General features: G+C 28.9%; 2 protein-coding genes across 3 annotated transcripts in view; both read left to right on the forward strand.

Annotated features, from left to right (window-relative positions):
* Positions 1-1,236, forward strand: part of LOC145193816 (uncharacterized) — a 35,867-nt gene extending 34,631 nt beyond the window's left edge. For both annotated transcript variants that reach the window (XM_090068960.1, XM_090068961.1), the window contains 3 exons: positions 104-295; positions 434-631; positions 792-1,236. In XM_090068960.1, the coding sequence (XP_089925086.1) occupies positions 104-295; positions 434-631; positions 792-883 (482 nt within the window). In that variant the 3' untranslated portion in view covers positions 884-1,236. The remainder of the gene's footprint in view (positions 1-103; positions 296-433; positions 632-791) is intronic.
* A 2,426-nt stretch (positions 1,237-3,662) lies between these two features.
* LOC145193991 (targeting protein for Xklp2 homolog) lies at positions 3,663-12,932 on the forward strand. The gene is made up of 10 exons (XM_090068822.1): positions 3,663-3,828; positions 4,528-5,005; positions 5,984-6,106; positions 8,459-8,756; positions 9,018-9,154; positions 10,944-11,123; positions 11,378-11,552; positions 11,714-11,860; positions 11,934-12,074; positions 12,200-12,932. The coding sequence occupies exons 1-10, from the start codon at positions 3,735-3,737 to the stop codon at positions 12,596-12,598; spliced, it is 2,172 nt and encodes a 723-aa protein (XP_089924948.1). The 5' UTR covers positions 3,663-3,734; the 3' UTR covers positions 12,599-12,932.
* The last annotated feature ends 1,336 nt before the right edge of the window (positions 12,933-14,268 follow it).

The raw sequence follows: 14,268 nt of genomic DNA on the forward strand, positions 1-14,268 counted from the left end.
TTCTATTATATATTGTAGCTATAAACTTTTTAGTTTCCTGTGTAGTTTATGGGTACAATTTATTTTACTAGATTTTTATTTCTACATTAATTTTGTGCATTAGATCCAATTTGTGGGCAACCTGTCGACACTGGTGTTTGCATCAGCACTTTAGCTCAGGAAGCTCAAAACGAGGCTCAGGTTGAGGGGGGCAAACAAAAAGTTTCTATTTGTAAAAGCTATTTGCAAGAACTACTGAACAAATGCAGTTGGAAAAATACAACCTTTTCACGGAATGAGTGCAAAGAAAAGTGCAGTAAGTGACAGTTTTTGTTTTAAAGATATGTAATGACTGCCATTTCCTTTTTATTGTCCATCGTTCAATTAAAATATGTAGTAATTGTTTGTGTAATTGTATGATAAAGTAGCATAATTTTATTGTTCTCTTCTATAGACGGAAGCATTGATTCGAAAGAATCTAAGGTATGCGATCGCATTTGGGATATGAAAAATTGTCGTTTGTATACGCCGCGATATTCTTATTCACCAGCATCTAAATGCAGCTTGATAAACTTTGGTGGTTGTCTTGGTAATAGCAATAACTTTGCCACGCCACAAGAATGTTCTGATGTCTGTTTAAACAGTCAATCTGGTAAATATTTTTTCCCTTGATGAACCAACGCTTTTGGAGCATTCAGCTCATAGATATTATTTTGACTGGTCAAATTAGCAGAACGGAAAGGTTGCATTATTTGAAATCTTACTAAACAACTTTTTTAAATCAAACTTCTGACTTTTTTTTCTTTTTTTAGAAAAACGACCACCACGAAACACTTACGAAAAAAGAATGAAAAAAGTAATAAACAGGTCAAAGCTGCTCGAGCAGTTATCTCAACTTTATTAGTAAACTCTCCAGCAGAAAATGCCTTTGGAGCAGAAAAAAGCTGGAAAAAAGTTTTCTTTGCATAACGCCGTTTCTGAAATAAAGAAAGAAAAAAACGGCGTTAAAAAAAATTAATTATGAATAAAACGCAGTTTTAACTTAAAAAATTATCCCACGTGTCAAATATTACGTGTCAATACAAATCACATATCAAATATCTCAGCCGAACAGTATAGATTTTTTTCGTTAATTTTAGTTGTTTGAACGAATCAATAAAATCTTTGTTAAAGATATTTGTTTTAATTTTTTAGAATATTGTAAATTATTAGAATTTAAATACAAATTATTTTAGAAAATAAATTTTCTCGGACTTACTATTTTTCGTTTTTAACCGAGAGCCGATTGTAAAAAAAAAAAAGAAGCAAAAGGATTTTTATAATTTTTTATAAAATAGCTTTGCATGATAGAAATATCTTGTATGGTTTCTTAAGTAATGAATCATTAAAGGTTGCTTATTGAAGATAAACTCGCTTACTTCATTTCACTTTTTTAAAATTTTCCTGTTAAAATTAATGAATGTTAATTTTTCATAACAGTTCTTTTTTATTTTTAAGCGGATTACGGAGATTTTTCTGAAAAATTAAAGAATCATTTGTAATAGTTCTACCGAAATCTGTTCAAAATGTCAAAAGTAATTGAAACAATTCTCAAGTTAAAAATATTATATCTATATCACTAAAAAGTAACATCGATAAAATGTGTATATATATATATATATATATATATATATATATATATATATATATATATATATATATATATATATATATATATATATATAAATTACTTAATTTCTATAATGTTCTTTATAACTAAAATACATCTTGATGGCAATACTGTTAATAAGCCTTTGAGTATGCTTTGGGTCGTTGTCATGCATTAGAATCCAAGTAACAGGTAAGACATCATCAGCATACGGCTCCGTTACGTTTTGTAATATATCGTTGTATTTGTATTGATCCAAGTTTCCATCAATTTTGACCTGCGGACCGATACCATGACAAGACAAAGCTCCTCAATTGTTACTCCCAAATAATGCTTCATCGTCTTTAGAGTGTGTAATGGATTGTTTTCTTACATCAAAAGTTAAATGTACATTACAAATAATATTTACAATACCTTTTTCCAGTTCTCACATAAGAATTTTATTAAAAAAACTCAAACTTTTAATAATGAATTGGGTTCTCCACCAGCATGTGCTATTTCATTAAGCACGTCCAGCCAACGAAATTTGACAATAAAAGTTTTTATTATCAAATTGTCGTTTTACATCAAAAATGCAAGTTCCAACTTCTAAGTTATCATAAGAAATACCATTAAAATTAAATACGTAGAAATACGCTATAAAATGCAATTAAAAGAAAATATAATGAGGTGCGCTATTTTATATGGTCACCACTGTATATTCATCGATAAAATGTATGATCGATATCGATATAAATTCATTGATAAATTGTATGAATAAAAAGTATTTTTGAAATCAGTTTGTGAACTGAAAGTGTATTTTATCACAAATATCCTTTTTTTAAATCATAAATCAAGTCTGTTGGGTAAGATTTTCAAACTGAATGAAATAAACTGGATATGTGCGTTAGTATGTTTTTGTATGGTTTATCATACGCTTTTGCTTCGAGAACATTCCATACTGAATATCCATTAGATCTAAAACTGGACATGAGAGAGACTATTCATTTAAAGTGATGAAGTCCGAACAGTTCAGTACGCACCAAGCTTTATAAGCCGGAGCACCGTCCTGCTGAAAAATTTAGTCGTCCAAAATGTTATGGTTATTTTGCCCAGGAATAAAGGAAGCGACCACGGCATTGAATTGTTCACATTTATTTTGAGAAATTGGTCAAACTCTGGCACTTAATTTTCTTTAAAGCTTTCATCTTTAGCTCCATTTTCAGAATTCTCCTCATTAATAGTTCTGAAATTTTCATTTCACACGATATTCGTTGAGCACTTTGCTTACCTTTTCTCCTAATTTATTCGCGAACCCTTTTCACAGCTGCCTTTCTGAACACCTAACTCTTTCGACCCCTTCCGTATTGTTTTTTATTTGTTCCCAGCAGCTTAAATTATGAAATCGTATAAAATACAATCCTTTGTGACAAACTATTGACCATGCCGTGTCTCTTTGCTGAAGAGAGATGATTGATTGACGATTGATAGATGATATCACCATGGTTTCAAGATGCAAAGCTGAAAGTAAAAAAAAAAATTTAAATTGTATACGTATGTAAGATTGTATCATAAATGAGTAACGCTGTAAAAAAAAGTAAAAAAGAACAAGTTTGCATTGGTTTACCAAAAGCTTTTGACACCGTAGCCCATGACATCCTCCAATCAAAGCTAAACTATTATGTTGTACACAACCCTCACAGTTATTTAAACCATAATTTTCCAACCTTCAACAACTTGCTGCTACTAATGTCACCTACTCAAATATTAAAACGTTTGAATTGATATTCTCCCGGCATTACTCTTGTAGTTGTACTTCTCCACTTTAAAGCTGATTTCGACGGTTCTGACAAATCCTTTCATGTCACTTAAATTTAAATAACAATTGATGAGTCTATAGCAACTAATAATTCAAAATAAACCATTCAACCTTTAAGGACCATCTCTATTAGATGCTACTATACAAATGTTTTATTTCCTGTCTATATGGACAATCTTTAAATTTTAGTCGCCAACCTAGTGTAGATTTTTTAAATGTAATTTCATTGGTCAATTGTTTCCGACCGCCAAACCTTCAAAAACGAAATACAACTGCTTCACTGATTGTATTTTTATTATCCATTAAAATATGGATTCTTTTGATGCTAAATATGAATTTAATGCACCTAAATATATTGATTTTCTTCAAGGAGATATCGATGAAGATACTGATAAATGGTTTGGTATGTTCTTCTAATTTTGTTATTGTTACATTCCGAGTACATATATCTTAAAATGCCCTCTTTTATTAAGCTGATAGGTATTGCAATCACTGACAATTTACAGCAAAAACAAATGACAACGAAAATCTTTGTTTAAGGTTATCATTAATTGCATATAAAAGTCTTTTCAAAGTGTAATTAAATTGCTTATAGATTAAGTTTTTGTTGTTTTAGATTATGATTATTTCTTGGTTGAGATTAAATTATTTATTCCTTCTATTTTGTAGAATGGGAAACAAGCTTAAGAATTATAAAAAATATGTATATTTTTTCTTATCTTTGTTACTGAAATATTTTAAATGGAACTACTAGAGCTCTTCACTTGTGCAACCAAGAAAAGTTTGATAAAAATGCAATACCTTGTTGTAAAGAGTAGAAAACATGTTTTTATAAGGAATTACAAAAGTATCAACATATTTTTCATAATTTCTTAGGATTATTTACAATGAATAAAAGAGTCTAAAGATAAATATCAAATGATAATTTCTACTGTCCAATAAAAACATTTCACTGTAAAGTTCTTAACATCTTTAAGGTGGCTAAGCCTCTTACTGATTTTACTACTTACAAGATAATGTTTATTAGCTAACAAGTTTTTTTTGCGGAAAACTCATTAAAAGTTGCTTTTTTCATTAAACTTATATTAGGTTATGTATTTAGATGAGAGAGATGGAGATGAAGGAGGTATAGATATTGACATGGTGCCTTACTATGAGCAAGCCATTGGTGATCAGGGTTTCCAAAATGCAACAAATGCTATCTCTGCTGCTTTAGCAGGTAACATGAAGGAAATTCAGCAGATACAAGCTGATTCATCAGTTCCTAAGGAGGATGCTGTAGTAAATAAAGATGATTTGACTGAAGATTTAGCTCCTAAACAAAATGTGGCGCAAGGAGTTGTTAAGCTTGAAGTATGTGATACAATAAATGGAGATTCTGAAAAATTAATTAATGATTCAGCTAAAGAAATTTCAAGTACTTTAGCTGAAAAAACTGAACTGCAATTACTAAGTAATGTTCAAAATGATAGCATTGAACATAATTTGGTTCGTAAATCAAATATTAGGACTTCATGGAATAGTCCAGATAAAAGTTTAAATGAAGTTAGAAGGGTGCAACCTCCAAGATCTTCAAAAAGGTATAAACTTTTAAGACTCAGTAGAAAAAGACTATTCTTAAATGCAGTGAAAACCAGTAAATTGATATTTACTCATTTCATGAAACAATTTTGCCAAGTTGCTGCTATCCTAGATAATTAAAATCACAATAGTTTGTTAAAAAAATTTTAATTTAAAATCAAATTGATCAAGCCTCAAAAGCTCCTAATTTGCTTTCAAATATTGCCTCTATCATCTCATTCTTTACAGTGAATTCTCTCAATTAAGGATGTTTTATACTTTGAAAAAGTATACAGTATCAATTAAATTATGCAGTTTATATTAGTAAAATATTTATTTTAGTATGAATTTAAAATGGCTAAATTAGGTTTATATTTTTAAAACATTTATGCACAAAATAAAGTTCTGAAATAAAAATATGCCTAGATTTATTGATTACTTCTTTACGAATGATTTCATGCAAATATTAGATGTGTGCAAGCAGTTTTTGTGCTTTATTACTAGTTTTGCTTTAGGGTTTTGCTCAAGTAAAATGTTTTGTAAAAGAAATTTTTAACAGTAAAAAGTGAAACTCGGTGCAACATTAGTGATTTATTACTGAGTTCTAAAACCTTTAATTTTGTTTATGTAAAACAATAGCAACAAAACAATTTTTCTGTTGTTTAGAACTCTCTGAATCATCTTTCTGTTATTTAGAACACATAGATTATCAAAGGAATCATTTTAGTCATGTCAAAAAAGAAACCTGAAATTTGAACAAAACTTTATTTTTTAAAAACAATCCTTATTTTTGCTAAAGTCATGGGAAGAAAATTTTCCATATATGGCAATAGCTCACTAATATCAAGACATAATTTACATGAAAAAAATTATTGGTAGTTTTTTTTATCATTTTTTCTCATGAAATATTTACTAATATTCATATTTTTTTGTTTAAATTAACAAAGCAGAAAGCTGTTTATCTAAAGATTAAAGGTTAAATTTGGCTTCAATTATAGAAATAGTAACGGAGAGTCAAAAAAGAGAAAAACAGTGTCAGCATCTGATTCTACTATTCTTCATAAGAAATCTAGAATTGAACCAAAGGCTGTTGTTATGCCAGAAACTCCTTCGTTTGTTAGGTAAACACAACAATTTCTTTTTGTAAATTTTACTTTTTGTTATCTTACTTTGTTTTTGTTTTTTTTAGTATGGAGATAAGAAGTTATAGAAGTAGCTAGTTTTAAGGGTAGCACTTATTTCTAAGTATAGAAACAAAGAGATTTATGTTAATACATATGGAATTTTTTTTAACAAAGTTAAAAATAGATGAGGATATTAAATCTTCATCTATTTTTAACTTTGTTTGATTGAAATAGCAGCATCTGGACCTAAATTTGCCCCTCTTTTATAAACAAATCATTTCGTCTTACTTCCATCATAGGCTTTACAACTTCAAAACTATGTTTTGCTTGCTAACACATTGTGTTACTTATATACTTCCATACTTCAAGTAACCATGAAACAAAAGTTCTACGCTATGGTACTATATATTAATGTGTATTTGTATCCACTTTCATCATACTTTTTAGAATGAAACCTTGCCAAAGAGACTATATTTACCTATAGCCAATAAATAACTGTTCAAATTCTTTGTGTAAGACTGTTCTTTTGAATGTCTCATTTTCCATTGATTCTGGTGGCTAAAAAAAATATATATTCTTCTTTTCATATCCAGATGTTTTCAAGAAGCAGTTTTAGATAGTCAATTGTATTTTTTGATATGAGCTCATAAAACAATTTTGCTTCTCAAGAATATAATTGGTGACAATTGATGCAATCTTGCATAGATTTTTATTATTTTTGTCCATTTTTGGCATGTACAGGTAGTTTCTCACCCTCAATTACGAACTCAAATTAAGACAGGTACTTTGAATGACCAGGAATCATTAACATTTACAAGCTAAAATTTTACCTCTAATTATCCTTTAACATATAAGTACCCTGAAAGGTATATAACACTAAATTTAAAGCTGCTAAACTTTTATGTTTTCCTGTAAAACTGTAGTAAGTTAATTTTTATAGATCCTTTTTTTTCTTCTTAATTTCTTGTTAAGTTTCACATACCATAGTTGGTGTTGTCTAAGTTTTAAAGTTAGTTTAAAAGTATAGTGATCAGTGGACATGATAGGGTTCATTCTAAAGTATTTACTTTTTTCAAAGTTAGTATTATCATTTTAACTTAAGAACTTTTCTTCTCTGTAAAAAGCTTTGAAAAAAAACCCAATGATTTAGATTATTGATTCTAATAAACACATTATGTTTTTTTTTAGGTATTAGGGTTGTCTGGAAATTTTGAGTACCTTGTTGTCATTCTCCCTTATTCTAAAAAATGTTTATGAAAAAGGATAAGCTCCTAGAAATGTGATTGAAAAATGTATTTCTCCATAAATTCTGTTGATTGAAAATCCTGAAATTTTACCAAATTAAAAATAAAATCCCCCAAACTTAGCAAAGATTGTTTCTAAAAATAGAACATTAAAAGTGAGCTACTACAGAATGAGTATCATGTAAAATAGCCATTAGCTTTTATTACTCCAGTTACCCCCCCCCCCCCCCTATATAAATAGAAATATAAACCCTGTAATCACAACATATGAGTAGAAAATTTAAATTTTTTTCCTTATAAGTTATTGCCAATCAACTAAATATTTTAATGCCTAAAAGTACTGTCATAATTGTAGTAGCTGCTGTAAAAGTGTATCTATGTCCATTTTCAATAATGAACATGTGATGGGCTTGTACTATAAACCCACAACTATTGAAACATTGTAACTTAAATGATAAAGCTCCTTACACACATCATTAAACCCTCACACCTGGCACATAGAACACTAAACAAAATGACCTCTTTACACTTAATGTATAATACTCATACATACTTTGCACATCATTCTAAAGCTTTCCCTAAAGCTTTGATATAATTTCTCTATCAAACTATGAAAATCTATAGCAGTATTGAAGAATAGATTTAAGTTTTAAATTTACTTTTAAAAAAAAGTGCTTTTATTTTTCTGTAGACTTTTTTGAGGATTAAACATCTAAATGAGTATTTAAACATCTAAAGAAACTTTGTTATTAAATAAATAATTAGATTATTACATAACAAAAGCTAAGCAACTAATGTACTTTTTTATCCTCTGTAGTTGATTTTTTTGACTTAGGTTTAAAAAAAAACTGAATCACTTACATTAACTACTAAACTCCTGATTTTTATTAATTTCTTTGTCAAAAGTTGTTTTTTTGTTTTTTTTTGCCATTGGTTTTCTGTATAATACAAACCCAACTTTAAACTAAATCATGTGAGATGTGTTCCATTTAAAGTATTTGTTTGAAGCACAATTTAAAAAAATTTTGTTTGTAAATACTTATAGTTTTTCTTCAAGTTTAAACCAATAGAAAAAAAGGTAAGTTATTTGTAATTTGTTATCTAGAAAACTTCGTGAACGAGGCACTAAAAAAGATTCACAATCATCTGAAGCATTAGTTATTCAAAAGATGAGGGAACTTCAAAAACAAACTAGAGCAAAAATACGACGTAATGGTAAACATCTGAAAAATGTACTTGGTGCCAGCTCATATCTTCCCAGTAGATCAGTATGTCCTGTTACAAAACCTAAAGAATTCCATTTTGCTACTGATAATAGAGTTAAGGAACACACTATGCAGACAAGATCAGACACTACTAGCAAACCATTTGAAAGTCAATTGAGACAACATCCACCTTCTCCAGTAAGAATTGTATTGAAGTAATTCTCTCAATTAGCTTCTTATGTTAGGGTAATAAATGATTTTTTTTTGTAATTTTTTCAAGTTTTAAAAAAATTACAAAAAAAATCAGTTATTACCCTAACATAAGAGGTTATTCATTATTTCTTCTAATTTTTTGAAGATATTAGTTGTGAATGTGAAAGGTATAAATTTACCCCTGTTTTTTTTCTTCCAATTTTTATTTGTCATAAAATGTTTAAGATTGCAACATTTAATTTCCAGCCTGTTAGAAAAGAACTCACCAAAGCGCAGCCATTTAATTTCTCTTCTCAAGCATGTAAAGTCTCTGGTCCAGTTAAAGGAGAATGGGAATCCATGGCACATCTGGCAATGAAGTTCCAAACAAAAACTCCTGAAAGGTATTTGTTGATTTTTACCATCATTGTTGTACTTAACATATCAAACACAAAGAGGTTGCTAAAAATATGAAATCTTACAAGCATATCTTTTTCATATATTAAAAAAGAAAAAAATTGCATTAAATCAAACACAATATTAAAAAATAAACTAAATCAAGATGTGTTTTCCGCAGATTAATATCTTTGCCTTCTTACATTTTTAATGAATGTTTTTAGCCCATACTAAACAGCTAAAAGTCTCAACTTATTGATACAGTACTGTGAATAAGTTTTAGCCCACTTATTAAAAATCATGTTTTTTAAACATATTTTGGATAATAGCTTCTGAAAATGTTTTATATGAAACAATATCTTATTACAATACAAAACCATTATTTTAACATACAAAAGCAATATTTATCAAGATTTTAAATAGTTTGTTGTATTTAGATATCTATCATGTTTATTTTCTTTATATAGTGGTATGAAATAATTTGTATCAGCTCGGTTGTTATTAGTTTGCTCTTGTATTTTTGTTTATAATTTATTGTGAATACTTTGTATTAGAAGATAGTAGTAGTTGATATTTTTTTTGTATTATTGTATTTATTGTTAGTGTTAAATTGGAATATTAAGTGTTAAATTGGAAAAAATTCCACTACTGGAATTGGAAAAAAGTTGTTGTCCTTCATGATGGAGGCTATTCTCATGACAAATTGTCCCAAAAAAATATATATATTTTGAGGACAGCCATTAGAGAAATTACAAAAAAAAAAATTATAAAACACGGAATCTCTTGAGGGTAAAACTTGAAGACCTCCAAACCTTACAAAACATGACATAAAAAACTATTTAAATGTGTCTGCAAAATCAGAAAAAAACTTTCAGTGAACTGGCCCAAGACATTCAAACTGTGACTCTTACCAACAATTCCTCATCTTGCATTTGACAAGATTTGCTAAAAGGTGAGTTAAGAGGATGTGTTGTAATTCAAAAGCCTTTGTTATGTCGTGGAAATAAAGAAAAAAGACTTAAATATGCAAAACAGCATAATCATAGGTGCAAGAAATGTTAAACTGTGTACTATACACAGATGAATCAAAATTTGGATTGTTCAGTAGCAGATGACAGTATGTAAGAAGAAGAGTTGGAGAGGCTTTTTCCCCTGATTGTCTACATCCAACAATCAAGCATGGAGGAGGTTCTGTTCTAGTTTGGGGTTGTATTTCATCATCTGGAGTAGGTGATTTAATCAGAATTGATGTTAAACTGACATGAGAATGATATGTGGAAATTTTAAGAGATGCAATACCATCTGGAGTGAAATGAATAATTTAATTTTTGAAGGTAATAATTTCATTTTACAGTAAGGCAATAATCCCAAAAATTGATCCCAAGTGGCCAAAAAATATTTATAGGACATGCGTGAGAGGGAGTTTTTGAATAAATGAATTGGCCTCAAAGTCCAACCACTTCTTTGATCAATGTAAAAGGCGGACATACGAAGTATTAATTTTTATTTTTTTTTATTTTTGTATAATAATTTATTTCTAGATATTTTTGTTTGTAACATCTATAAAAATGTTTTTTTTTACTTCATAAGTCCTTCATTTTTTTAAAGAAAGGATAAAAAGTAATTGTAAAACTATAGTGGGCTAAAACTTTTTCACAGTACTGTATGTACATATAAAAAAGTTTGTAATGATTGCCATTTGTAATTAGTTTTTAATGTTTACTAATCAAAGTTTAATAAGTTTCACTAAACCTACCCATAATTTTTTTTTTTTTTTTTTTTTTTTTTTTTTTTAAGATTTCGTTTACGACCCAGAAAATGTGACAACAATGCAAGTTTAGAATTAGAAAAGAAATCTCAACCCTTACATATTACCAACCCTAAAACTCCTCAGTTGGCCACAAAGTTAAGAAGTAGACCTGTGACAGCAATAAGCAGACAAGAGATGGAAGAGAAAGAAGCAGAGGAAATATCAAAGTATGTTACTGCAAAAGAATATTTTCCAAATAATATAATATATTTAAAAACAAGCTGAATGTTAATTTTTTTTTTTCTGCTGGCTTGTTAGAAAAAATTGTCTACATAGATTATAGCTTATCATTAATTTTTTATTTTATTGTTTTTTGAAATTTCATAGTATATAAAAAGTATTTCATAGTATGTAAATAATTTTGATAATAAATTTTTCAAGTCAAAATGTTTGTTTAAAGATCCCTATAATTCCTATTTAGTTATCAATTTAAAGCAACTGAGTTTAATCCGAAGATAATTGAGAAAGGGGGTTTTTATGGTGTGAAACAAATGCCTGAAGCACATACTACAAAGACAAAGCCCTTTAACTTTTTAATTGAAAGCAGGATTGAACAGCGAAAGCAAAAAGAGGAACCATTACCAACAACTAATAAGGTATAATACTTATCATAGACCATTAAGTTGACTTATGATAATAACTAGTAAAGTTGTGTTAAATGGTTGACTGTAATTTTTATTGTTCTGTGTGATCAAAATTGAAGAAAATGAGCTTGTTTTAAACTGATAATGCGTTCTAATAAAGGTTTTTAACATAGGCTCATCCAAAAAGTAATACATCAATTGGGAAATCAGAAAGACCAAAAACCACTGAAATAGAACCATTTTCATTTGAAAACAGAGATAAAGAAAGATATATGAAAAAAGAGGAAAAAATTAAGGAGGTCATCCAAGAGGAAGAGAAGGTAATATTTTACATTTTATTTGTGCAATATAAAAGTAGAAAGTTATTAAAGTTGAGTTTTGTTGTTCTTTTAGATGCATGAATTTCATGCCCGTCCATTACCATCTTTTTCCCCAGACTGTCTCCCTCCTGTTCAGTCTAAAGAGCCCACTCATCCAGTTCCTTTCAAGATATCAACTGGCTCTTCGACATATCAACAAAAACTTCAAGAAAAGGTAACAGATTTAAATACTGAGTTTAATGCATATTTATTAAATAGTTTTTTTGAAAACATCTGTTGATAGAAATAATATTTTATTCTCTTTTATCTTGCTTTTATTTTTTTTAAACTTATTTTTAGCGGCAAAAAGAAATTGAAGCTGAAAAAGCTAATCGAGAGTTCAAAGCAAAGCCAGCTGATGTTATCAATAAAGTTCCTTTTAAACCCTTAACGGGATTGATTCCCCCCACTGATATAACTGATTTCACTTTAAATTCTGACATTCGTGCCAAAGAACGTCATAAATACGACGAATGGAAGCACGAACAAGAGTTAAAAACGGAGGAAGAAAAAAAACGAATCGAAAAAGAAAAAGCCCTTGAACTTGAACGTGAAATAAAAGTGTTGCGTGAAGAGGCTGTTGTGAAAGCTAATCCTGTCAGAACTTATAAACCGATAATTATAGAACACAGTGCTAAACCACTCACTGAACCGCAAACTCCCAATTTTCAAACGAAAAAACGCGCTATGCGACTGTAGTCTTGTAGGCATCGATATAATATGTAAATAAAGTATTTAATATTTTGCGCGAGGATTTTCTAAAAGTTCGTTAATTTTTTAGAATTGCTTTACTCGATAAAAATTTTTTAAATATCTGATGTTAATGATTTTAAACAAACACCCGATTGAATCTTTTATCTTATTGCTAACTCTTGAGAATAACGTTATCAAATGGTGCTAATGACAGGGGTATTTTAAATTTTTATCTTCTCTATAGGGACTTTGAAAGTGATTTAAATTGCATATTTACAACCCTTTCAAGAGTTCTATTTTTCTAATTTTATGTCTTAAATAAAAATGTAATAGATTCTAAGAATTGTTTTTTTTTTTTGTTTTTTTGTTGTTTTTTTTGTTTTGTTTTAGGAGCTATCAATAGTTAATAGTAGACCACTAACGAGTTTTAATGTATTTACAGTGATGGAAAAACTCAAAACTAAACTCTTTAATCAATGTGAAGCAAGAAACACACTAATTTAAACAAAATTACATTTGAAGGTTCTAACTTAGAATATGAGCTGAATAAATGGGTACATTGCACCTCCATCGTACTCTTTAAAAATAGTGGAAAGTCGTATTCAAGAGATTTCAAAACAGGACGTTCTATTAAAATGCTCCTAAGCCATTAAAAAAGGGTTATAATTAAAGCTCTGTACAGAAAAACAAGTTTAGTTGTGAAGCTAGAATGGATCCGTTTATCTTCAGCAACACAATTTAAAATTATTTGTAAGGTCATGAACAATTAAAGGACGTCTAAGATAACATACAGTTTTTGAGACATCAAGATTACGATCTAATTATATAAGAGAGCTGGAGCGGCCAGCACAATCTCTCTCCCCCCCCCCTAATTTAAATCAAATACAAAATTACTTGAAAATCGATGAAAGGTGAGGTGGCAAACAAAACGTTCTGTGAAAGGTTGTAAAAACAGATGGTATTATCAGTCAACAGCATGCCCAGAAGGCTTCATAGAATAAAAAGTAATAAAGGACTGCAACAAAATTTTTTTTTTTTTTCGAAATGAGAATCCTTTAATTCTTTTGTATGTAAAAAATGGATTTATTTAATTTTTTTCTGTATAAAATTAAATTGACAACCTTATTAATGATGGTATATTACGACACTAATGACAATAACTGTCATCAATAACTGTCAATGACTATAAAATTAATTTCTTCCAAAAAATGTTAGCCATTTATTTAATTATTTTCTATTTATTAACATAGCGAAACTGCAAACACGCTCCTAGGCATTTCGGTGTTTCGTCCAAGAAGATAAATTCAGTTTTTTTTAGAGTTACATTAAAAATGTAGACGATATGAAAAAATTAAAAGATTTTGCGTATTACAGCATTTTGAGAAAATTCTGAAGGTACAAGAAATTTTCACTGAAGATCTGTAAGAATTCCAAGACGTAGCTTTTTTTGGATTTTGTTTTTCAATTATTTTGTTTCGCAAAGCATACCTTCTGTAGCATAAATTTTTGCTGCACCATCTGTAGCCGGAAATCTGGAACGCAGAATCTTTTTCTGTTAGTTGCTTTAAAAAATGGCGTGCAGTAGAACTTAACTTAACTGTATGTTTTCCTTTATGTTAAGGTTCTTAATGTTTAGGAAAATTTAACGAATCTTTTGTGAAATGTCACGCATAATT

The sequence above is a fragment of the Hydra viridissima genome, unplaced genomic scaffold, assembly GCF_058129835.1.
Source record: "Hydra viridissima isolate aposymbiotic clone 2 unplaced genomic scaffold, HvirCarnegie_v1 scaffold_12, whole genome shotgun sequence".
Lineage (NCBI taxonomy): Eukaryota > Metazoa > Cnidaria > Hydrozoa > Anthoathecata > Hydridae > Hydra > Hydra viridissima.

Bases quoted from the DNA above. Each gene is read 5' to 3' on its own strand.
- LOC145193991 (XM_090068822.1), top strand. From the start codon at position 3,735: ATGGATTCTTTTGATGCTAAATATGAATTTAATGCACCTAAATATATT. The intron at 3,829-4,527 runs GTATGTTCTTCT...TTATGTATTTAG, and splicing joins AGATACTGATAAATGGTTTG to ATGAGAGAGATGGAGATGAA. The intron at 11,861-11,933 runs GTAATATTTTAC...TTGTTCTTTTAG, and splicing joins TCATCCAAGAGGAAGAGAAG to ATGCATGAATTTCATGCCCG.